This window comes from Apiospora aurea, assembly GCF_038362705.1.
Source record: "Apiospora aurea strain CBS 24483 chromosome Unknown utg000002l_segment0_segment0, whole genome shotgun sequence".
Classification (NCBI taxonomy): Eukaryota; Fungi; Ascomycota; class Sordariomycetes; order Amphisphaeriales; family Apiosporaceae; genus Apiospora; species Apiospora aurea.
This window is the reverse complement of record NW_027117389.1, coordinates 2,636,492-2,661,311: the sequence shown is the minus strand read 5'-3', so window position 1 is coordinate 2,661,311 and position 24,820 is coordinate 2,636,492. Positions and strand designations below refer to the sequence as shown.

At 53.3% G+C, this 24,820-nt stretch overlaps 6 protein-coding genes across 6 annotated transcripts; 1 reads left to right on the top strand and 5 right to left on the bottom strand.

Annotated features, from left to right (window-relative positions):
- Window positions 1-222: 222 nt before the first annotated feature.
- Window positions 223-2,631, bottom strand: PG986_003199 (Regulatory protein LEU3; the record flags this gene model as incomplete). The annotated part of the gene is made up of 3 exons (XM_066839421.1): window positions 223-512; window positions 615-2,284; window positions 2,402-2,631. The coding sequence occupies 3 exons, from the start codon at window positions 2,629-2,631 to the stop codon at window positions 223-225; spliced, it is 2,190 nt and encodes a 729-aa protein (XP_066704485.1).
- A 4,898-nt stretch (window positions 2,632-7,529) lies between these two features.
- PG986_003198 (Regulator of Ty1 transposition protein 10) lies at window positions 7,530-11,093 on the bottom strand (the record flags this gene model as incomplete). The annotated part of the gene is made up of 1 exon (XM_066839420.1): window positions 7,530-11,093. The coding sequence occupies one exon, from the start codon at window positions 11,091-11,093 to the stop codon at window positions 7,530-7,532; it is 3,564 nt and encodes a 1,187-aa protein (XP_066704484.1).
- A 711-nt stretch (window positions 11,094-11,804) lies between these two features.
- PG986_003197 (lipid-binding protein) lies at window positions 11,805-13,146 on the bottom strand (the record flags this gene model as incomplete). Its single annotated transcript, XM_066839419.1, has 5 exons — window positions 11,805-12,436; window positions 12,525-12,708; window positions 12,776-12,909; window positions 12,960-13,019; window positions 13,047-13,146. 5 exons carry the CDS (start codon window positions 13,144-13,146, stop codon window positions 11,805-11,807), a joined length of 1,110 nt encoding a protein of 369 aa, XP_066704483.1.
- Window positions 13,147-15,091: 1,945 nt separating this feature from the next.
- Window positions 15,092-18,719, top strand: PG986_003196 (uncharacterized protein; the record flags this gene model as incomplete). The annotated part of the gene is made up of 2 exons (XM_066839418.1): window positions 15,092-15,691; window positions 15,756-18,719. The coding sequence occupies 2 exons, from the start codon at window positions 15,092-15,094 to the stop codon at window positions 18,717-18,719; spliced, it is 3,564 nt and encodes a 1,187-aa protein (XP_066704482.1).
- Window positions 18,720-20,022: 1,303 nt separating this feature from the next.
- PG986_003195 (calcineurin-like phosphoesterase) lies at window positions 20,023-21,743 on the bottom strand (the record flags this gene model as incomplete). Its single annotated transcript, XM_066839417.1, has 3 exons — window positions 20,023-20,052; window positions 20,121-20,273; window positions 20,331-21,743. 3 exons carry the CDS (start codon window positions 21,741-21,743, stop codon window positions 20,023-20,025), a joined length of 1,596 nt encoding a protein of 531 aa, XP_066704481.1.
- A 1,371-nt stretch (window positions 21,744-23,114) lies between these two features.
- On the bottom strand, window positions 23,115-24,426 carry PG986_003194 (uncharacterized protein; the record flags this gene model as incomplete). The annotated part of the gene is made up of 2 exons (XM_066839416.1): window positions 23,115-23,470; window positions 24,408-24,426. 2 exons carry the CDS (start codon window positions 24,424-24,426, stop codon window positions 23,115-23,117), a joined length of 375 nt encoding a protein of 124 aa, XP_066704480.1.
- Window positions 24,427-24,820: the final 394 nt, after the last annotated feature.

The following is a 24,820-nucleotide window of genomic DNA, read 5'->3' as shown; positions in this document are numbered from 1 at the left end:
AAAAACCCCTTACCAAGGCTGAAAAGCGGACGCTCTAGGAGATATAGTATACTAACAGGGTATTAAAGCACTCTCCATAAGAAACAAACCCTCCATAGCCAGTATATTGTGCAGTCAAAGGCAATTTCCCGCATCGCTAGTCGTCCCCAGTTAGTCTTCGCCAGTCGGTGTATCAAAAGGCTTTACTCCCTCAGGGCCCAGGCCCATAAAAGGGTCGTTTCCCTACATTCCCTCGAGGGGCGCGGGCAAGGAATAGTTGAAGTCCAGTAATCCTTCCACCATCCAAGTTTGAGGGTCAAAGAAATCGTAATTCGAATCACTTCCGTACCCGATTCCTGCAAGCATGCTGTTGGCACCTGTGTTCAAGTTGCTGTGAGCATTGGGCGTCAATGCGCCGTTTCCAGCAATGAAACTGGTCACGTTATTCTGTTGAGGCATCAAGGTGCTGTCTAGGTGGGTTGAGGATGCTGAAGACTCGTTAGCCGAGTCTGGATTAGTGGCTTGTTTGAGGGCTACTTGACGTTAGCCAGGCATTGTCCGTTATGGGTCTTGGCCGAAAATAATGAAAAGGGGGCGGGGGCGGCGGCAGAGTCATGTGAGAGACAGGTACTTACAGTCAAGAGTACCACGCCCTTGAGCTTGGTACTCTTCCCTCCATCGCCAGATGGAGTCAAAGACAAGACTCATACTGTGTCTACAGCGTACTTTCAGCTGCAGGCTATCGTCGATCTCTTGAGGGTCCCTGTCGTGGTGAGCATTACTGTCCACCCGAGCCCCATTCCACATCTGGACCATAAGCTCTGCTAATCTCCACTGAAGATCATTGTCCACGACGCTGGTCTTTCTAATGGCTGTGATAGTTTTGTGGAAGAGACTCCGTCCTCGCTCAAAGTCAACTGTAGTCTTGGCGAAGAACGATCTAAGTAACTTCAGAAGTGCGAACCCGGCAGCTACTAGCATCTGCTGAATATAGTTGGTGGCAAAGCGGAGGATTTGGTGGTTGTTATCCTGGAATAATAAATCAAGGAAACCAGACACGGCTCGCCATAGACCCATCAGGTCATCCATGTATCCAGGCGTGGTGCTCGAGTCAAAGAAACCAGCAAGGCGCATGTGTATAGCAGCTGCCCTGAGATGCACCTCGACAATAGGTGAGAGGCGTTGAGAAAGAATAGACGCTTGCAATTCTTGGTACTCTCGACGATATACTCGCATAAGCATCGCACGGTGCTCATCACCAGCCACACCTCTCGGGTCACTGGCATTGCTATACATTTCCTTTGAAACCTTGTCGCAGAACCGCTCAACCCGGAGTCTGGCCTCCAATTCAGGCGATAAGGTAAAAGGTCCGTCCTCGCCGGGGCGGATGGCAAGCGTCCAGTCGTAGAGAGTACTGGCAGGTTGACCGTAGCCTGTACCTATGGATTGCGCAACTATGTTGCACACGGCCCAAGTTGTGACTCGATCATGGAGCTGATCCTTGTTAAGTTCCACGGACACTCTGGAGAAATCCTGGGTATGGTTCGGACGATGCAAGCCGATGCCGGTGGCAGCCTTCATCATCACACCGCACAATATGTGTGACGGGTCTGCGGTTGTAGTGCTCGTTGGCAACGGCCATGTACAAATGAGACACAAGGCTTTGACGACAAAGTAGCTGTTGGGCACATCACCGACCGTGCTCCAGAGCAGGCGATGTAGAGGCCCCCCTGCCAATTCATGCAGAATGCTGGGCCGCGCAGAGTAGCGCCGCGCCGCTATGGCTACAATGGACCAGAATAGCAATGCGTGCTGTTGAAAGTAGAGGTCGGGGGACTGATCCGGGTTGAGAAAGGGGAGGAAGGGGTGGTAGCAGGTAAAGAATTCATGGAAGAGTCCACTGACGTCCTGCTCCGTTAGACGAACTGTTTCCAATTCGTAGGCGTAGTGTGTCGGGATGCTATACGAGCCACCCCTCTTCAGAGTGAGGAGGGAGTTGACAGCCTCGTCAGAGCCCATGAGCGAGGGGTTGCGGGTGTGGGAGTATGCGCTGTTAGCGACAGGCGACTGGAGTTGGGGTGTCATGTCGTCGTCTTCGTCCATGACATAGCCCTGCGCTTTGGCTTGCTGCATGTTCCGTCGCAAACGGTCGATTTCCTTCTCCATCTCGGCGTGTTTCGATCTCTTGCCTACGCGCTTGAAATTGGATTCGATTTTACACTCGAGCTTTAGGCGATTGCATCGCGAACAGCTCTGGAAGGGATCTTGTACAACATCGCACCGCAACTGCCATTGGGAAGTGCCACTGTTAGCCCTTTTTTTGCTCAAAGATGTATGCGCGCGCATGTATGTCTTGGGTTGAAGTCCTACAGCTGGGTTGCACAGTTTGTAGCCACACCCGTCGTCCACGTTTTTGACTCACTTTCTGCTGGCGACATTCGTTACAAGCGCGCTTGACGCCCGGCTGTCGCTTTTCTCCGGCTCTAGAAGGGATTGGTCATCGTCCATGCCAATGCCACTCCCGGGGCTGCTGTCCATGCCACCGACGCTGCGCTTTCTCTTAATCGCGGAGCCCAGGCCATGGCGGGCGCTGACGGGGGTGGTAGGACTCAGCGACGCGGAGGCGGCGCCGGTGATGGAGTGGCCATCCATACAATTGGACGAGGGCCGGTTCGGCCGAGCCAAGGAGCTTTCCGTGAGAAGGCGGTATATTAATACAGGACGGCGTTTCCACTTAAGCCTACAGACGAACCAGCGAGGCGCTGGAGTGGGAGGTCCGAAGTCGCGTTGTCTGGGATCGAATGATGGATAGTCGAAACGCTGCCGAATACGGAGGGAAAGTTGAAATGGCGGGCTTGAGCGGGCGGGGTGAGCAAGCGAACAAAAAAACAACTCGATGCCGAGTATGTACTTTCCTCTTAATTTTTCTTTGCTTTTTCCCGCCGTTCTACTTGCTCAGTTGCGGGGAATGGCTAGCGCCTCTGCGCCTACCTTAGGTCAATTCGACGACCTTTGCGCCCAAGCTCCCTATCATTTCGATACTTGCGCACGGCGAGAGGGAAAAAAAATCTGACCGCTCACCAGATCCAGCCGGTCCCCTCAAAAACCAGGTGGGACACGGGACAGCCTTCGGATCATTGTTTTGTTTCCCCGAATATGCGGGGTTCGTTCCAGGGTACGTCCCTGTGCTCGAAGGTGCCAAAGGGAAGGCACAGCCGGCCGACGCTGAACTTGAACATCACGATGGACATAGAGACGGCCGTCAGGCTGATGATCCAGGACAAATACCATCAACGAGACGATGCAGCAGTAGTCTTCTGCCACTGCGCCAAAGTTACCCGGCTAGTGACTCGCCCTAGAAGGCATCGTGCAGCTCATTATGGTTCCCCCGTCCGTTCTAAGACATGCAAGCAGGGTCCGATTAAAGTGGCATTAGGTTCGGAACACTCCGGAGCCGTGGATTCCATTGACACATTTGGGCCCGCTAGTGACAGCGAGAATGGATGAGAGTCTTCAAAAGTCGGTGGCTCTCCTTAACCAGGTAGACACGTGGAATGCTTTGAATGCTATAGATAGATGACTCTCTAGCTGCTATATGTCCCCAGATTTAGATCTATAGCTTGGTGGATTGCTCAATCTATGCAATCTACCTAAGCTCAGGTTACCTACTTGCCACATTGCTACAAAGGATGATTGCCAACAGCCCCTATCTTCAACACCAAAGAGAAGCCATCTTTGTAAGTGCATTCGGGTGACATAAGTTCTCGGTGCCGGGTCACGGGTGAATAAGTAGCAATGGAATGGCTTTTGGTGGTGTGGTAATCGGCAGTGGCATTGCTGGGTAGTAAGCCCCTATTGTCGCACCTGTCAAAAGTGTCTCTAATGAAAGGGGATGAATCAGAAAAGAAGGAGAGCCTAGGCGGATCTTTTCGCAAAAGACATAGGTAGGTAAGAATGGGTACAAGGTGAGAAACAGGGTAGAAAGGGGATCCCAAGCACACGCACCCGTACAGCTGACTGTCACGTTGAAGCCCTTCCATCTTGACCTTAGGCTGCTGGTTTACTCAATGTCCGTCATTCAGGCGTGGACAAGTTCCAGGATGTCGCGGTCCTCAGCCGCCCATCACCAGGTCGGTACCGAACGAGGATTCGATTGCCATAGCAGATTCCTAGATATTGGCAGATGCCCAGTCCGATACGCACAGTGTCCAATATTCTCGGAGCAAAGTCTGCGCTCCTTCGTCTGCGGCCTGATCTGATCATGGTGTATTCTTTTTTTTTAGCGATAACTATCCCTACGTACCCCATGAAGCATCGGATTTCAATGCAACCATCTTGGTGATGGTCTCGTAGTGCCTTGGGCAGGACTAGGCAGTTGGTCGACCACCCAGGCGCAAAGGTCCCAGATTACCACCCCACCTCGACTATCAGTCTTTGCAGCGGAAGACTTGCCATTCGAGGCTTGCGCAAGGCGATATTCGCAATGGCACGTTGCTGCATAGATCGGTGTCCTGCGGTTTTGGAGCACATGTAGGTAGTCCAACAACATCGGTTAGTAAGTGAACCAACCTTTCAACAGCCATGGAAACCTGGGGAAGCCAAAAAGATCCGACCCCGTTCTCCGGTTCCTAGGTTTTGCCGGATCTGCTTTCGAACCATGTTGGCTGCTGCGAAGGTTGGCGGCAAGGTAGAGATGGAGAGAGGACCAAGGGCAACCGTATGCAAGGAACGACAGAAGACGTGTTCTGATTGGTCAAACTGCACTTCCCTATCAACCGCCAATCTGCATGGACTTGACTTGCAATGCCGGGAACGATTTTGGTCTCATCATCGATTGAAATCCGAATGAAACCACAACAACCCGTCGCTCATCCATACCGGAACCATCATCGCGTCAATTGCGCTCCAGCCAGTTCCACTATCGCAAGTTCACCAAACGACAGGAAACAGAAGAGTGTGCCGCGCATGAATACGCGCGCCATGCAGTAGGAAAGTATCATCCAAGTACCCGAGACAAGTCGAGAACGCGACTCATCGCGGCCAATTTCCCATCGTCTGCGTTATCTGCAATGTCTCCCTCGTCGGGCGAGGTGGCACACCCGAAGGCCCTTTTCAAAGGTCGCCTGAAGCCGGCGCAAAAGCCCCCAATCGCCACTGCTTCGTATACAGTAGCATCTGCAGGCCAGAATGAAGTGACCATCCGGAAGACTTCCCATGCGAAAAGCCTCGGTTAGAGCTGATCCCCAACTGGGAGATTCACATCAGTACCTCGCTAACGGGATGGCAAACAGTCGAGCCCACGGAGATATGGTCAAGAGCTGTCGCTCAACCCTTCGTGGACCCCAGCGTTCTGGAGCGCCGCACGCGCCAGCAGAAGATGGCACAATGACGAAGTCTGCTTGCTCATTGCCCAGCAAGTGCAACGTTGCTCGGCGTATGGAGCAATGCCTGCACCACGCAGTTTTACGGCCGCCACCATATGGGGAAACGGGCTTGGTGAGACCTGACCGGTGCAACGCCGTCGTACAAGCTCCGGTCGGGAGCTGACGTCGGGGGCGGTGGCCCATCTTTCAAGCCGGTCCGAGATTTCCGTAGGATCAAGTCTGACCGAGTCTCGGGTGTTGCTCCGCCCCCGCCCCCTCGTCACAATGTGTGGCCTCCTGTTGGGGGCGGAGAACCGTAAAGAGACCTCCCGTGGCGCAGCATCTGCACTGCATACATTCTGATCTAAATAAAACGTGGTGCATTTAGAGATGCACACACGCACACGCATCGTCGCGCAGCGGCCCACCACCAGTGCACACGCGATTCCTCGCCCACGTTCATAAGTGCAACCGGCACGGTGTTGCACCTCCACTGGATCCTGCTTTTTGGTGTTCTGATGGTGGTGGTACTACTATAAGATATCCATCTTAACCAGATGATGACTGTCACACAAAGGGGTGGCAGTGCTCGGGGGGATTACTCGGAGGGATTCGCGGCACGTGGCCGCGAAGTTGCCGCCCAAGTCCTTGTGTCCAAAGGATTCTGCAACAAATATCAGATGGGGCATGGCACGGAATTCCGGAGGGATTCGCTTGCCCTACGACGCAGTGGTCGTGGTGCTGATGGTCCTCTTGGATCTGATTCCTCCGAAGTACTGCCAAGTACACAGTTTATCTGTCTCCCTTACCCTCGATGCGAGCTACTGTAAACTGGTGGCCCTGTACACAGGCATTTTTCAATACAACAGTATGCCCTTGCCCGAAGCCTACCATACCCCACCCTTGTGTAATGTGATACATGTGAGCTATACTGTGTCCTAGGCCTGCTAAGAATAGCCAGGATACCACCAAACCACGTGGATGGTGGAGTGGACCCTTGGAGCTCGCCTGCTAGCACCGGATGAACCGCGTGGGTCGTGACAAATGCTATCCTCACGAGCGGGCAAGATAGTTCGAGGGCTCAGGATACCTTTGTATCGATGCTCCATTTGCCGGGATCCGCGTCTGGGTTGCCATGTGTTCCGGGTAGTCTAGCGTGGTCCATCTCAGATGAGAAGGATGTCCATCACCGGTAGCCCAACGCATCTGTACATCAGTACTTACTCGAAGGCAATGCTGGTGTTGTCTCGATACATCTCCATACCAAGAGGATATGTACTGGATATCAATAACGCGCTGCTCTGAATAGTGATCTCCTGTAGTGCAGCCGTGATCGCAGGCCTGCTCGAGGCTGGCATCATCCATACAACAGAGGGGGAGGGCGAAGAGCATGGGATGCAGTGTCCTCCCAAACGGTCTGTCTGTATCTCGCTGAAGCTGCATGTGAAGCGTTCGAAAATGACCGGTTTCATCGGTAAAAGTGACGAGCAAGAAAAGAAGAAAAAGAAAAGGAGTAAATTTAGGCAGGTTCATGAAGTGAAAAAGAAGAAGAAGAAAAAGTTAGCATCTCTTGGTTTCGATCCAAGGACCTCCGGGTTATGAGCCCGGCGCGCTTCCCCTGCGCCAAGATGCTTTATGCGCTCTAGCTGCTGCTAGTGACAGGACTGGGCGTACGAGTGCTCTTATTATTTGGTAGTTGACGAGCTGTGTGCTTCGTGGGCTTTTACATAAGTTGGGATATCTGACGATAATCATAAGTGCGCATTGTGCGGTGTTGTGAGTCATAGGCTCGTGGCTGACCATGGTATGGTGCGATAAGCCCTACCCTGAAATCTACCACAGACAGGGTGGGTCCCAGCTATCGGCCTTAGATCAATAGGGGGCCTGATGTTGTTTAGCGACAAAGATACCAAACATATGTGCCTGCATGAAGACAATGGGGTACTAATAGGGTATCACAGCATTGTAGCTGGTTAGGGGTAATAGACGTCGGTATTCTCACCGGAATGACCTCCGCCTGCAGCCAACCCAGATCTTGCCAACATAGAGTTGCCTCAAATAGACAGCTTGGGCAAAGGACGTGACATGGAAATAAATCATCATACGACCTTTCACAGAATCCACGATACTTAAACGCAAGTAGACATGCGTAAGACATTAAATGCCATTGCTACTCAAGTTCTGTGTCTAAGTCAGGGGATCCCAAATCTCCAATCCCACACCCGCGACAATGACCTTACCATCCGAAAGCTGTTCCAGGTCGCCAGCATCAGCGATAGCGCTATGCCTGGACTCGATCAGCTGGATCTTTGCCCTCGCGGTCGTCCAGTCGACAACCCGCCATTTGAGGACCCGCTGGTCATTGCTTATACTAACGATCGTTGCTTGGTCCTCGTTGACGCTGTTCTTTAAGATGGCCACGCCTGTTATTGCCGCCCCGTGGGCAGGCCGCACGATGTGTTTCTTCCCGAGTACCAGCTGGTCCGACTCGTTGTCATGTTGCAGCTGGGAGAAGGCTATAGCGTTGTCGTCTCCGCCCGTGACGACAAGGTACGACGGGCGTCCTGCGCCACTGATTTTGCGAACATCCAGAGATTTGACTGTGCTTTGGTGTATCCTACTGATGGCCAGGGCAGTAAATTCGGCTACATCGCCGCCGTTGAGGGCCGAATGAATAGGGGCTTTCCAAACTCCAACGCGGCCGTCTGTAGCAGCTGTCAATACCTCCAGGACGGAGTCATTGAAAGAGAGGTGCCGAAGCTGGAAGAAACACGCCCCGGTATAGGACCCCCTTGCCAATAGACGGAACCCATTATCTTTCGAATAGCTGTACGTCTGTAAGGTCGAATCAGACAGAGCCATGGATATCGCAAAAGAGCTATTTGCACCAGTGTCTTCACTCAAGAGTTGGATATCGAAGTCCATGATTCGTAAGTCGCCAATCTCGCTCTTGTCGGTAAAAGTAGCCTCGCAAACCACTGCGACATCCAGCTGATTGTTCTCTAGCGGAGTGACCCTCCAGACAAAAAACTCCTCGATGCCGCCACTGCTGAAGAGGTAGCTCTGCTCATGCCACTTGAGCGTCTGGATTCCGGTAGTATGCTTCTCCAGAACAGTTATGCACCGCAGATCGTTGCCGGGACCGTAGCGCCAGAGCCTGATGTTGGTGTCTTCTGCCCCGGTAGCCAAAAACCGACCAGAGGAAGCGACGGCGCGAATCTCGCGTCCATGGCCCCCAGACTTCAGCGTGCTATGCGATGCCTGCGACTGAGAGAAGACACAGAGCTGCGAGGTTTTGGTGAAGACGAACCTGCATCCCTCCGAAGAGGCAGACAGCGGCGTGTAGGCGAACATTCTGTGCGCGCCGCCGCAGTCGGCCGTCACAACCTCCCGGCCTTGCGTCTCGTTCCAAACCACAAAGTTCTTGCTCCGGAATCCGCAGAGCATGAGGTCTTTGCTCCCATCAATATTCTCATAGAACCACGCGCTCTCGATGACGGGCCCAAAAGGAGGCGAGGTCTCATGTAGTAGTTGACCGTGGAAGTGCTCGTCTACAATGGCGATCCTGTGTACCCTGTATTTTCCATCGCGGCTGGTCGTGAGAATATCCATAGCACATTCGCTCTTGTAGGAGGAAAGCAACGAGACTGACGTGATTGCGTCCTTTGTGGTGGCTTGGTACCGACACTCAAGCACACGATAACCCTTGTCATCCGATTTCAGTATTGATACTCGGCCATTCCTTGATCCCAAAATGATGTGATTGTTGCAGATAGCAGCAGTCGTAACAGCAAACCCCCTTTCTAGGGCTAATTCTTTCTTCGTTACTTGAGCATTATCCGTGGAGCTGCTGTCCATGGCAAGGAGGATAGCGACTGGACTTCCAAATGCAGTGACAAGGAACGACGGTGATTCTAATACGCCAATTGAGGACTTGGTATCGGTTGGAAGCGTAGACAATTGGGCATATTTCGTCTTCTTGGAAAGATCAAACAAGCCCTCCACTTTTCCACGGACCTGTGCAATCGGTTCTATAACAGGAATCGCGTAATCACGGTAAAGGTATACAGTGCCCGATGAAGTACCTATCAAGGCAATGCCTGTATTGCCTGAGCTTGCAATGACAGTGTATGAATGCAGAGACTCGCGCACCTCGGGGACGACGGACACTTCGCCCCATGATATCTCTGGTTTGAAGATACCTCGGAAAAGACGGCCGGAGTTCGTGATGGCGAGCAGGCAAGATTCGGAGACGAAGTTGAAATGATTGAACGTCTCCTTAACTTTTCGCACCGTCGACTTCTTCCTTTTCTGCCCTTCCGGCGCTTGGCCGGCTGGGTTCGAGGTGACGTCCGGTGTAGTGGCAGAGGCAGGTATAGGAGGCTGAATGTCACTTCCAGTAACCGGGGGTGAAGTTTCCTCAGCGGGCACTTCGTAAAGACATCTTGTGCTTGCAACTTGCGAAGCTCTGACAAGAGATATCCGGCCATCCGAGCCTCCAGTCGCAATCAGTAGGCCGTGAGCAGCATCCCAAGTCAGTGCACGAGACCATATATGCTTTCCACTGTGGTTGTGATATGTTGCCTGGTGTGATAGCCGCGTTAGTTGCTTGGGATCCACAACGGTTGGTCCGCTACCCCCTAAATTCTTCACCGAGGGCTGTAGGTCATGGAGCGACAGCGCCCATTTTTGTACAGTCGCATCTTCCCCAAAAGACCATACATCGACTACAGCCTGGTCGGATGGCGGCTCGGGCATCGCCTGAAAAGAGAACTCTACATGCCAGATCCTTGATGCGTGTCCCATAGCAACAGCTAGACACCTGCCAACACTTTGACCCTCGCCGGCAGCCGGAACGATGCTGTCCCCAAACCCGGTTTCACGAGCAGCCGAGAACGCTTGGAAGTGCTGGATACGCTGACTTGAACGGTCTGCGCGGACTTCAGTGATGTCCCAGATGCGTATCGTCCGGTCGTCGCTGCAGCTCGCGAGCAACGTGAGGCTCTCTCCATCGCCGAATGCGATAGGGTGGGAGATACTGACTCCGAAAATCGAGCCTTCGTGTCCGGAGAAGATGAAGATTATTTCGCTGCTCAGCTCAGGCTGCTGCTCTGACTGGATGCGGTGCTTCCAGACAACGATCTCACCAAAGACGGTGCCTGAAGCGACAAGGATGCAGTCAGGGGACTCCCACGACAATGTTCCAGAGAAAAGCATTGGCCTGGAAGGCGAAACGATCTTGCCAAATGTGATAGTTTCGGAGCCATACTCAGCCTGTCCCAGAACCAGTTCGTTGTGTGCAGTCAGCAAGGCCAGAGCGCCGCTGGCGAAGGGCGACAAAATACCGTGGAGCACGCGGTCAGGGGCAGTCACTTCTGCCGATTTCCATGGTGAGGCTTCATCACCAGAAACAAGCTGCTCGATCGAGGCGTGGGGCACCACAGAAACAGAAGTGCCGCCCCAAAACAGAACCTGTCGTTTTCCCCGTCGCTCTCTCGGGCAGGGTGAGAGGGCAATTCCGTGGATCGACTGCGACTTGAAAATAGGGGCTTGGCCGCACAAGCGCGATGACTCGGCATCGTACACCCTTAGGTGGTTGTCCTCCCCTGCAAGAAGATAGCGTCGCCCGTCGGTCTCGGATGTGAAGAAGGCGAGGGCTGTGACCGGGTTCAACACAAACTCCCTGCGCAGCTGCAGCGCACGATGGCCATTGTGCCGCCGCGACACGGTGTTGAGATCACACAAGGACATTGGAGAATACCAATGCCTCGTCAGTACCTACGCAGGCGGTCTTGGCGGGTTAAAAGCGCCAATTTACCCTGTACCTTGGCCTGCCTGCTGCTAGTTGACTTGGTCGTACCTATCTGCTCATCACGCATTAGGTACCGAGTAAATTCGACTTCACAGATTCATCCAAAGGGAATATCTACCTAAGGCGCTTGCTTGAGCACTGGATGTTGTGGGATCTCTTCATCTGTGGGAGCGGGTTTATTATGACGGCTGCATGACAGCCGTGACTGCTCCACAACACCTGCCAACCATCACCATCTGCAACCCCGTCGACAACCCGTTCTTTGAACACTTGTGGCCATCATACGTCAGTGCAAACATGGTGTTGTGACCCGGCCCCGTTTCATGCCCAATGCATGCCGTAGATGTGAGAGACTTGGTTTTTATATTGAGAAATAACTTTAGTTCTACAAGACGATGGCCCCCAATCAGCAACCACCCGGGAAGAGCCGTCCGCAGCATTGAATGAACTGTTTCAAAAAGCCCATCCGTACATAACACCTGTCAACCCTTTGCTTCGTTCCTGGAACACCCATAGGAACCCCCCAAGTGAATTTAAGAAGCTGTTGATTTCATTGTCTTTCGTGTCTCTGTATTAGACATTATTAAAGCCCATTGCTCGTAAGATCTACGCCTAGGCCGGCATCGATTGTATTATCTGCCAGGCAGATCCTATGCAGCCACTACCTCGCTTCTTCCACGGTGGTGCTCGCCATTGAGACCGCTGTCACTGTCGAGTGCAGAATGGGCCGCTTCATCCTCTTCGTCCTCGTCGTCGTAGTCATGACCCTTGTGATCGCCAGCCGCAACCCACGAGTCCCGGTCGTTGAGAGGAGCATCCTGACCCGACAGATCTAATCCTTCGCTGCGAGCCTTGATGTTGTTTCTGCGCCTCGTAGATAAAGTGCGGGCTCTGGTGGACAGCTTGGATGACACCGCGGCGTTGGAGGTAACCCAGTTGGTGAGGGCGTCCTCACAGTCTTGGATGATAGCCTTGCTGGCTTCGTAGCCATCATAAGCAGCACGAGTCTCGCCGGGGGTCACGGGCGTATCGTCAATAAGCTCAAGGAGATGCTTTCCGAAGCCGGCAATGATGGCGACCTTTTCGCAGTGTTCGCGCAGGGCATCAAACTGGTACGTGTAGGCAGACTTGATCTTCTCACGCGTGATGTTGGACAGCTGCGCCTCGGCAACAAGCGACTCGGCTTCGGCTCGAACAAGTTCCTGCTCAAGGACCACAATCTTGGGCGAATTGGGCTCCTTGTACTTGAGCTGGGCAATGTTGTCGGTGATCTTTTGCTTGCCTATCAAGAACCGGTGTGTTAGTATTGGCAATGCAGTACAACGAGACTAGGCACCACTGGTGCCACCCCAGAAAGAAGGAGCACTTACGATCTCTGCTAGGCTGCACCGAAGCTTCAATGTTTCTGATGCTCTTCATGGTCACACGGTACTGGTCGTAACGATCGACGTATTGATCTTCGAGTTCTCCGATCTCATACAGAAGCACACCAAGCTTGTCTGTAACGTCCGAAACATCCTCATCACCAGCTTCGCCCCAGATGGAAAGTTGTTGCTGATTGATGAGTTAGTGGTCTATTCGATGCTTAAGAAGGGGTTGAGAAAATGCGGCTGCGACGTACTGCCACCTCCATGCGTTCCTTGGCGACGGTTTCCAAGGAGCGCATCACGTTCTTCTCCATCTTAACGAGTTGTGTCAACTTCTTGGCCAGGTCGGGGCCGAATGCGCCCGCGGCGTTGCGGCGGAGGGCATGTCCTACTTCAAGTCAGTTGTTTGCGACATCGTTGCGGCAAAATGCGACGCACCAAATGTGCCTTTGCCAAATAGGCGACCGGCCTTGGTGGTTGATGGAGGCGGAGGGGGTTCTAATCAAGGCATGGCATTAGTGACACCTTTCGTAGATACAATGATAGGGCACCCCAGGGGATGCCATACCTGAATCTGCGAGGCAGTCGGCGCCCTGGTCTGGCGCATGGAGTATGTGCGATGCATCTTGGCGAAAGCTGATGGTGATCAAGCGTAGAGGCGGTGCCGCGTAGCTGATTGACGAATGCGAAGCCGAAGGCGCGCCTTGTAGATGAAGTGGCCTTTGGTCGTAGTGACAAAGGCTCCTGCTGATGCACAAGGTCGAATCGCGCAGCTGAATTGATGCGAGTTGACCTATGTCGATCAAAAGCGGGCTGCGTCTGTACTGGGGAAGTTGGCGGATCAGCTGTGATAGAGATAGCCGATCGTATTAGTAGTGGCAAAGTCCGCAAGGCTGGGTAGGGTATATGGGGTATAAGTATATCTGTAGGCAAGTGAGGGAGAGGTTTTGGGTGCGCGAGAGAGAGAATGAGAGAGGAGGGGTGGTTTTGGGGGTTGGGCTGGTAGTGAAGGCGGATCGTCAATGTCATTCGTTTTATCCAGCGGCGGGAGGGCGAGAGACAGAGAGCTGTAGGACATGTACGTAGTCGATGAGACGGGACGACCACTGACAGCACCGCACCCCAAAACGAGCACGGTGGATGGAAATGTCGGGACGGGAAGGCACTGGATCCTACGTCATCATCATTGAAAAGGGAAGAGTAGCGCTGAAACGGCGTCGCTGGGCGTCGGACTGAGTCTGATCCAGCGGTGATCCAGCGGGCTGTGGTGTTGCTAAGTGCCGATCGGCCTCTGATTGGCCTCCTGCCATTGGCTCAACTGAGCTATCCAGGCACCCAGGCTTTCCAATACTTCGATTGCCGTACCACAGCACGCCGCATGTACCGCACCTCCAAGAGGGTGAAATTGACACCATTGAATTCCGTTCCATCACCACGGCAATGATGACCTCGTTGGGTGAGACAGAGACATGCACTCTTCCTGATGCGGACCTGGAAGGAATTAGGGGTACCATCGCACGTCATCTGGCTGCTGGCACAGAGACCCTCAATCCTCTCTGCATTCTTCATACCTCCGGGACGGGGTACTGACCTCGTCTGGTGTGGTCGAAAAGGAAGTCGGGTCCTACTTATACATCAGAGCTACATCACCGTCGTCAAGGGAGCACGTAAATCGTGCATAAAATCTGGTCATAACCACAGCAACTCGAGGGTACTATTCAAACAATCCAGACATGAAGTCACGTGCAATACAAGTCTCATACTAATAATGATGGACATCAATAATGAACTTGATCTACAACTGCCTACTACTGTATTGGAAGTCGCTTGCATCAATTGAAGGGAGAAGTTTGGGCCATCAGTCAGCACGGGCATATAGCCACAGGCATCTGCGCCACACCTCTGTTGACTGACAAGTGACAGAGGAATTAAATGGGGCCGGCCGACCGTGAGACAAGACGCGATCGCTTCGCGTCTCCTAACATAGTGGCTAGTACTCCCATCATCTTTCCGCCGCTGAGGTTGGCGGTCACCACCGTTTGTCAATCCATTCTGTGAATACCTTGATTGTACGCCTACCAATTTTCGAGAAAAGGTCGCCTGCGCTTTGGCTGTCCATTTCGTTCATCAGGTTTGGCTGTTATCTGCGCGTCTTTTCTTGGACATTTTCATTACTTGCACTTGCAATCGGGGCTACATCGAGGCTTTCTGCCTGTTAATCCAGTCTGTCACTTGGAGACAATAGCATAGTGTCACCGCACAGTTGGTACCGAGAGCCGGGGATTGATCCATTATCTTGCATGCAACCCGTTGCATGCTTATATCTCTTGAACTAGACCTTGAGACTTTCTGCGCAGCTCCTATGCACATCTAAACGTAGTGAGATGAGGCGCTGCCAGCATTGATTGGCCTTCTCCTGTACTCGTCACATCCCATTGACCTAGGACGTCGAAAGAAAGGCCAGAGGGGCTCGCAAGGTTCAACCTCGCATTTCTCGGGCCATTGCGGCGTTGAAGTTTATTTTATCTTGACGCGCTGCTTCCCCGATAAGACCTCTTAGTTTGGGCGAAATGGGTCCCGCCCAGGACTCTGTCGACCTCACCACGCTCTCCTCCACCGACGAGTCGGAGATGATAGGGGTCCCAGCTCGTACTCCCCGGAAACAGACATCGCAACCATTCTCCCAGCCCGGCTCCCGCAGTCGTAAACCAGGGACTCCTTCTGCACCACCGGCGCAGCTGCCCGCTGAAGCCGCACCTGGTTCGCCCACTACAGCGTCACCTCTACGAGGCAACAGAGCGTCGGCTCAAAAGGCCAAGGAGGAGACTGCGCCAAACCAACTACCTTTGAGGACCGGCGTTGCGGGCAAATCTGCTCATCCTGCCATGTCGCCCCCCAGCCCGCAAACTCATCAACATGCCAGTCACCGCACCCCTAAGGCCCACACGCCCAAAAAGGCCGAGTGGACCATCGAAAAGCTGGAAAAGCAGTTAAGACAGTTCAAGAAGGAAATCGAGGATGACGGCGCTCGTTTGACTGCCCGTCAAATCCACTTGGCTTGGAAGAAGGGCGCTCCATCGCAGCCCGATATCGCCAAGAAGAACTGGTTTTCCGAACTCAAATCTAAAGCGATGGAGCCCGGCAAGGGGGTCATGAAGTTCAAGACCAAGGTATGTTGCGCACCAGCGTATGGCCATACTCATCTGAATAGTACACAAACTGATGTCGTTCTAGCAACTGGGACCCGGTCGTTTGTCAAAACAGGAAAAGCGGGAGCACTTCCAGGTGATCGGCATCAAGACTGACGTTGGACCTGTTCCCAACTATAACTTCCACCATGTAGAGATACAGAAGAACATCCTGTCGCCCAACACAATGCTTAGCTTCGTGCCCCATTTGCGAGATCTGGCAGATGAGGAGGAGCCCCAATACCGGCGGTGGCTCGAGAATCTGGAGAGCATGGACAAAACTTCTGGATTTGCTACTCTCAGTCGACCCGAAAAAGTCCACAAGACCATGCAGAAGGAACACAGCACCATTCTGTTGCTGTATCTGGACCACTGGCTGGACAAGCTCGGCCTTGAAAACTGCACAAAATCTACCCTGATTCGATACATGGCAAGCCAGACCGACGCTGTGACGCCTCAACAAAAAAGCAGTTTGTTGAACTCCTATAACGACGATATTGGGTCCCCGCGCACAGCGAGAGCAGTCAGCATGTTCACCGAAGCCTTCGACAAAGTCTTTGACTCGGCAAAACTCGACAAAAGAGCCGTTACTTTACGCGATGTGTTGTTACTCGACAAGTCGGTCGATACTATCGTCGACAACAAGAAGTGGATGAAAGATACTCCGAGCCAGGTCAAGCCTGTTGTAGAGGATACGACCGTGGAGTCTTTTCTCGAGACTTACGCCTTGCTTGGCTGCTTGATTTGCTGCAGTCACTCTTGTGAGCATGGGGAGTATGGCGTTGATAATGAAAGGAAACGGTTCTCTATCGAAGTTGTTGGTGGCCTCGAGCCTCTGCTTCGCAAGAAGGCCATCAGGGCTGCAAAGAAAAAGGGGGATGGCAGCCCAGTGGCTCGCAAAGCCGAAAAGCCATGCGGCCAGGACTGTCATGTGTATGGTCCGCGCGGGACACGGGCGAAGCCGTGGAGCGAAACCGAGACAATGCTGCTGAGGACTTTTGTTGCCACTCTCTGCGATACCAACATTCCAGTACAGTGTGCAACAGCTGTGGCAACCGGCAGGCCCTGTTGGGACGTTAATCGCCAATTTGAGAAGCTCGATCTCAAGCCCACGTTCGAGTCGCTGCCGCCACCAGTGAAAGTTAAGTCAGTCAACTGGTACGATCGCCACAAAAAGGTGCTCATAGGCGATTGGCAAGAACAGACGATTACACATGAGCACCAACGAAGAGATCACTTCGACCCCTGCTCTCACGAGGGACCTTGTGATAGCCGATGCCCCTGCGTTCAGCACCGCGTCATGTGCGAACGCTTTTGTCGATGTACCGCTGAAACATGCGCGATCAAGTTTACCGGCTGCGCTTGTCACTCTCTTGGGAAGTCATGTCTTCCGAATGCAAAGTCAAAAGACCAGAAGAGCTGTATATGCGTCCAGCTCAACCGCGAATGCGACCCGGTCCTTTGTGGCAGTTGCGGTGCCCTAGACCGCGCGAATCCTCGAAATGCGGATAACGATCACCTCTACACCACGGGTTGTCAGAACTGTGCTCTTCAGCGAGGCAAAGCCAAGTCTCTTGTCCTTGGTAATTCAATGATTGAGAACTGTGGCTACGGTCTTTTTACGGCACAAGATATCTCCCAGGACGATTTTGTCATTGAATACGTCGGTGAGCTGATCAGCCAGGATGAGGGAGTTCGCCGAGAGGCTAGGCGGGGTGATGTGTTTGATGAGGAATCGAATGCATCTTATCTGTTCACGCTGCTTGAGCAGGAAGGCATCTGGGTTGATGCGGCTATATATGGAAATCTAAGTCGCTACATCAACCATCAGGACGATGCCGATAAGCGCGGATTAGGATGCAATATCACGCCCAAGATCCTGTATGTCTGCGGCGAATACCGGATCAAGTTCAGCGCGATGCGCGATATCAAAGCCGGCGAGGAACTCTTCTTCAACTACGGTGAAAACTTCCCCAACTTGACCAAGAAGCTACTTGACGAGCAGAAGGAGGAAGAGAAAGTCAAGAAACGCAAAAACAAAAAGGAAGACTTGGACAAGCCCAAGAAACCTAGGGGTCGCCCGCCCAAGAAGCGAGGGCGCAAGCCAAATAACAACAAAAAGGCGTTTGCGGCTGCCAAGGTCGACTCGGATCTAGACGACGATGAGGAGAATGCAATGGAAGCACAGGCCGAAGAAGACCCGTTTAGAGACGAAAAGCCAAGGAAACGCAAACGCGCTAGGGTCGAGGATGAGTCGGAAGAAGAGGAATACCGGCCTGCGGCAGCCAATTTGGATGGTCCGGCTCGTGGTGGTAACCGTAGACGATTTGACACCGAAGCCGCCACGTCGAGCAAGCCCAAGACGGATAATCTCTTCACCAGAGCCCACCTGAGCAAAAACCGCCCTGATGCTTCCACTGAGCCGGAAACAGATGACGGTCCTTTGCAGGCTACGCCCAAACGACGTGGCAGAAAGGCACGCAAGGTCATCACCGACGATCATGACGATGGAGAAGGCCACGAAGAAGCCCCGGTTGCACCGGGCGCGAGTGCGAGTGCCAGTGCCAGCGCCACCCGCCGCAGTGGAGGGAGCCAACGTTCTACTCGTCGCCATCCGGTAGTCAGTCGTCCCGTGATGGGCGGTAACGCCGCCCACGACACTGATTCGGACGAGCGCGAGGATAACACTCCTAGTCGGAAGCGTACCCGTCGCGCCATCAGGCACAACGCCCTCGAGTCCAGTCCGCTCTCGGTGCCTGCTGCTGACGACGACATCGACATGGTTCGGCCTCGCAACAGCAACATCGCCACCACCCGGCGCACCTCCGAGGTCAACGACAGCGAAGACGACTTGAGTGCCCTGGGCGGCGGTGGTGGTGGCCGACGTAGCCGTGGCCATGCTGGGAACGATGACGCGGATGGCGGGTCGCGGGCGGCGGACGACAGCGACGGGAGTAATGTGATCGACCGCACCCGCGTCCGGAGACGACCAGCAAGATATAGCGACTAGATGCGACCGAATCTTCGCCGGGTACATTGGGAGTTTGGGGTGGCCGGGTGAACGACCTGTGATTGTGTGTAAAATCTGGTGGCAGGCACAACACAACATGATCAGGACCATTCGAACGATACCTCTGTATCCATGGTGTCTAGACTCAGGCAGTACCAGAGTCGCATTTTCTTTGCTGCCGCCTCTGCCAAATTGGAGGCATATTTTGGTAAGTGCGTCAAAGGGGAAAGAACGTAGCTCGTCTTTACCATCACGTTACTTAATCATTCTATTCGAGACAGGGGAGGAGGCTGAGGACAGTGAGATCGGAGTGGAGGAGGCAGTCTCCATCTAGCCCCGGCGTTGTACAGTAGTGCTACCATATAATAAACAGCATCGGTTTCCTTCATCATGCATGTTTTCAGGTATTTGTTCTTAACTATTGTTTGACTTTTATATCATCAACAACACATCACCCGGCGGGGGGTTCATCACGAGTGTAAGTTGCCAGGGCATTCGTACCGCAGGTGGCCAATCACCTAGAAATATTGATCAAGATGACCATCCATTAGCTACTTTGTTACTCCCGTCGCTTCTAGAATGAGGAATAAGTAGCGTCGTTGGTCTATCCTCGAGAAAAGGGGAGGATAGACAGTAAGAAACTCGATTAGTATACATCATCAACATCAGCACAATTCATCTTCTACAATTCCCAGCATCCTCCAGCAGCCACCGTTCGCTCTCGAACCCCCTCTCGCAATGCTTCGCTGTCCGTGTGAGTGAGAAGAATCCTCTGGGCATTTACGTTTGCCAGCCAACTGTCCCCGCCAAAATAAAAAACCATGCCCTCTTCTGTGAATGGATCGTACCGCGGCCTATTTCCGCGGTAGAAGTAAATGCAGGACCACGGTCTCTACTGCAGTGTACCTCGCCGTATGCGTATGTATGTGTGGAAAGCATGCCCATTCTCTGCCGACAGGACTTTAGGGCAAAGTGAGGAAAAGCCATTCCAGGTCTCCATCCTCGCTATTGAACGTGGAATTTTACGTCCACGCCCAAAACTGTTCGCTGTGGTGCGCTCGTAAGCTGCCGTAGACCCAACTCGGCTAAAGATCGTCTGGCGCCACCCCTGGTCACCGGGCGCATCATGAAATATGATGTCCCTGGTCCACTCGGGACTGACTACGCTCTCCTAATTCAAAGAATGTCCGGATCCATCCACAAGTGAGATGGCTGGGCCAAGCTCTTAGGCAAGGCAACGGTCGTCCGATACCTCGAACCAGTGCACATATGTTCAAGCTCGTCGTCTATCGCTGAGCTTACGCTATACGCTCTGGGGGTATACGTTCGCAGGCTGCAAAATTAGGTCAGTACAGGTGCTTGCCACGGCCGTATAGCACACGGTCAAAATAATAAACTTACAGGGCTATTCAACATTGTGTTGCGCTTGTTCCTTCCTTTCTTGATGTGACTCTTCAAGGCGGAGGAGTCCAGTGGCTTGAGGAGCTCGAAACTGCATAGGAGCTCAGACGACACTGACATGACGGCTCCCCAGTTGTCAAACTCGCCACAGTACTAGATGGGATGGTTAGCATTACACCTTCACATAATGGTGGCGCCTTGAGTACTTACGTTTGGTGCGCTGAAAACAGTAACGAGGACTCTGTCGTTAAAGAACTCGTAGCCATCCTCAACCACCATATGGGCCCGGCAGACCAAGTCAAAATCGTGTGTGGTCAGGAAATCGGTAATGACCTTCTTGCCAAAGCAGTAACTGACACCACGCTCGTTGGCCTCCCAATCTTGTTCCATATCTGCCGGGTCGGACCACAGGAGATCGTTGAGGAGGCCATAGTCAGGGACGTCAGTAGGCCGCGCTATGTTACGAATATCATCCATATGACTGAGGGCTGGCGATAAACCACCGTGGACACAGAATATCTTTCCTGCGACAATAGCTGCGATTGGCAGGGTGTTGAAGCAGTCGATAAAAGTCTTCCAGATCTTCACGTTGCAGCGGCGTTTGCACTCGTCGTAAAATCCGTAGACCCTGGTCACGTTGGCGCATTCGTGGTTGCCCCTGAGCAGGAAGAAGTTCTCGGGGTATTTGAGCTTGTAGCACAGCAGAAGCAGTATCGTCTCGAGTGACTGCTTGCCGCGATCGACGTAGTCGCCAAGGAACAAGAAGTTGGCGTTGGGTGGGAACCCACACATCTCGAACATACGAATAAGGTCGGTATACTGTCCGTGAACATCTCCGACGATCTTCACCGGTGCGTCCAGCTCGAGGAGAGCTGGTTGTGAGAGGAAGCACTCTCTCGCTCGTTGGCAGATTGCCACGATCTCGGCGTTCTTAAGACACACGCCCTTGGTAACCTTTCCAGCATACGCAGCATCTAGTAGACGTTTGATGAAGTCGTCCAGATCAATGTCCTTAATGTCACCCATAGCGACCCCGCCAGGTGATACCTCGTCGGGATTTCCTTCGGCAGAGGCATTTTGGCCATTTCCGGCCATACTGTCCTTCCTAACCAGGATCGACTGGCCTGGCTTCCCTGGTATTTGGGATCCCGGGTTGACGCCGCCTGTAGGGGGTTGGTCGGAGACGTGGTCGACTTCCCCGCTAGCCTGGGCAGCGGTGATATCGGCGTGGCCTGCCTTCATAGAGGTGGAGTGGATTGGTGATGGAGGCGGTTGCGTGTCGTCGAGAGGAGACATAAGCCCATCTGGCGACTGCGGCGACTCGGGAGACTCTGGACCAATGGTGGAGTCGGAACGACCAACCCTTGACTTGGAGCTTCGCCCCGACTTGACGGAAGCGGCATCTGACTTCTCAACAGCAGCAGCAGCATCGCCGTTGGATAGCAAGGCCGAGTTCCTGGGGCTGTCCGTCTTTCCGCCTCCTGGAATCTTGGATCGCAAGGAGCGAAAGGAGCGGGTGGAGTCCTTGGTGTCTGATCTGCTAAAACTGGGATAAGACTGCAGGTTGTCTCCAGGGCCGCTGCCCTTGGAGGAGCCTCCTTCTTTGGAGGCCTGATTTCCCATAGTATGTTTCCCGAGCGTCTCTTGAGTGCAGGGTTATATGTAGTAGGAGGCCGGAGGTGCGCTTCGTGGTCCACCGAGGCTGTCCTCACAGCCAGCCGCTACCCGACGTCGGGGTGACTTGACGAGGTTGTTGCAAGACTGGGGAAGAGTTGCAGGTCGGGTTAGGGAGGGTGGAAGAGCCGTTCGAGGGCGGAGAGGATGAGGGTGATGGAAGAGACTCGAGGCGCCGTGATTGCGTCCGTGGCTGGAGATTGGCTGCAGCAGAAGAATGGGCGTAAGTAACTTGAGTATGCATCAACAGGGACAGCAGAGACGGTCGGCGCCAACTACGTGCAGCCGAGCGGGGAGGGTGAATCCGCGGCCGGCAGTCAAAGGACAAACAAAGTACCAAACACGACGGACACGAGATACTGGCAAGACAATGCCGGTGTTGGGCGTGTGATTGAAGTTGTTGGAGAGAGTAACCTACTGCTAAGAGCGTATGTGTATGCGTGAGGCTATGACGATGTGGTGGGTAGTGTGGTGTGGGAAAGTACGGGTTCCGGCCGGGCAAGACACAGCAAAAGATTGGGTTGGCTTGCTTTCCAACCTCAGCCGCATTCAACCGCGCGTTGTGGGGTGGGAAAGTCGGCAATCTAGGCCTCTTCGGATTGCGTGCGTCGAGTTGGGCTTGCGTGGGATTGATGGAACAGGGCAATTGTCCAGGCGTCGGTTCAAGGCTTCTGCGCCTATACACACCTCGTAGTGAAGACGAAGAAGGCTCTCGACAAACAATCCGGCGTAGTCGGCAGGTCGTATGTATCAAGCAAGGGACAGACAGAACAAAGCGGCAAAGACAGCCGCTAGGGACGACGACAGCAACTACTACGACTGGACCTGGACTGGCTACTTCTGCTACTCGACTTGAAAGAACAAGAGGAGGGAGGAGTAAGAGGGGCACAAGGACGCCGAAGTTCTTAGCGCGACTAGGCAAGATACGCTGGCGAACCCTTTCCAAAAGCCCTGCCGGGTTCGTTTCGTTGCGATGCTACTGAGGCAGTAGTAGTAGTAGTAGTAGGCAGGACCCAAGACCGTAAGTAAGTCAGTTAGAGGGTGATAAGCGTCGAAATGCGGGGAACGAACTTCGGAGTGGCGGTGCTCGATCGATCAATCTGGTGGGCAAGCGAGAGAATAAGAGGGATTCAAGTGAGGTGAGGGGCGGGGATCCTCTCAGAGAAAGGATTCTCTTCTAAGATTGCAAAGATGTAGGCAGGTCTGTCGAGAGTCTTGCTGATGAACCGGGCGCAGCGCCAAGAGCCACGATGGACGGAGTGCTGGTATTGGTATTGCAATGCAGCAAGCAGCAGCGAGGGCGATAGTTGGTTGGTTTGTTTAGTGTTGGCGATGTTGCAGCCAAGTCTTTTTGAGCCCGATAAGCTGGTAGCTGGTTGCCACAGCTTGAGCATGTGGTGAGCGCCAAGGTGCAAGACTATTGGTTTCGCCGCACGTATGTATGACATGCACCGGGGGAGTTTTTCGAGTGTGGTTGTTGTTGTCGCTGTCGCTGTCGCTGTCGCTGTCGCTGTCGCTGTCGCTGTCGCTGTCGCTGTCGCTGTCGCTGTCGCTGTCGCTGTCGCTGTCGCTGTCGCTGTCGCTGTCGCTGTCGCTGTCGCTGTCGCTGTCGCTTCGGTCGTGGGTCTCTCGAAAGTCGAAACGCTTACTACTACCTACTGCTACTCCGGCGGGATCTGAGCAGGATCAAGCAAGCTGTCTGCCGGACGCCGCCTCCCAACATGCGCAGGCCTCTTTCCCGTATGTGAAATCGATCCACGACGGGCGCCGATCATTTCCCGCTTTCAGAACCTGCCATCTACATCCCGTTCTTATCATATATATATGTATATATATATATATATCTTATGTACATAGTTGGTAGTCTATTGATTGACTATTAAATGGACGAGGGACGTCAGCTACTGGTCAGCAGCATACTGAAAACGACGATAGAGTCCGACCCCCATTGGCCGTTGTCGGCAGTCAGGCTTCACTTGCTGTCAAACTGTCCCCCCGTTCATGCCTGATGCAGCCCAGACTTGGGCCAACTGGAGAAAATGTCCCACCAATGTGGGCTTTCCCAGGCGGGGCGCTTGAGCCTCTGCAGCGCTTCACCGAGTCACATTTGGGATCTGGAAACAGAAAAAAGCCGTCAGAAGAGTCGAGACCAAACTACCCGTCGTTTCTTTACCTCAACTCCATTAGAGGGAACGATCCGACTGGTTTCTCTTCTTTTCCTCTACTGCAAGTATCTCAACGGGCAGCAATGCGGAAAAGTTAAGACGCTCGAGAGATATCGTGTGATATGTTCTTGTTGTTTTCACTCTTCCGCCCATTTCTGGGCAATGAAGTCGGGACCTGGCTGTCGACGCCTGAGGGCATCCAATGGCAACGCGACAACATGCCTTGCCGTTGTCAGCTACTCAATGACTGGCCCAATTGCTGGGTAACGAAAGAGAAACCCGTGTGGACCTGGTGATCAAGGTGGTGCATGGGCTACCTACATGTATTCAGTAGCCAATCCCCTACGTACGGCCTTACACAGAAGCTCGTCCTACCTCGTGTGTATATATATAGTGAAGTAAGTGCAGTCACACGCCACGTTGGGTTCAGGGGTTCTCGCATGCATACATGGACCCTGGACGTCCATGTGATTTCGCCTGTTCTGCCCATACCAAACATATCTCCGGAACTGGTTGGACAGACTTTGCTTTTGCTGCCTTTACCAGCGTCCTAGTAAATGTAGGCACGTGCCATGACCATATCACGGCGATTGCAGCAAGCGGGACGATCCGGGTCAGGTATACCAACCGCTCAGAGCACTCACTAGGCGAAATCTTGGTACGTATAAGGCCGGTATATTCTTTGGGGATGTTGTCAAGGATCTCCTAGTCGCAGCTGTCGAAGACCTGGGCATCCCCCCAGAACGGCTTCTATTCTTCAAGGGGTGTGCACGTAAGTCACCGCCTATATTGACTAGCATTCGCCGAGATGCTCAGTAAGTTAGGAAGTAACATGAGGATTGGCCTGCTTTTGTTCTGATC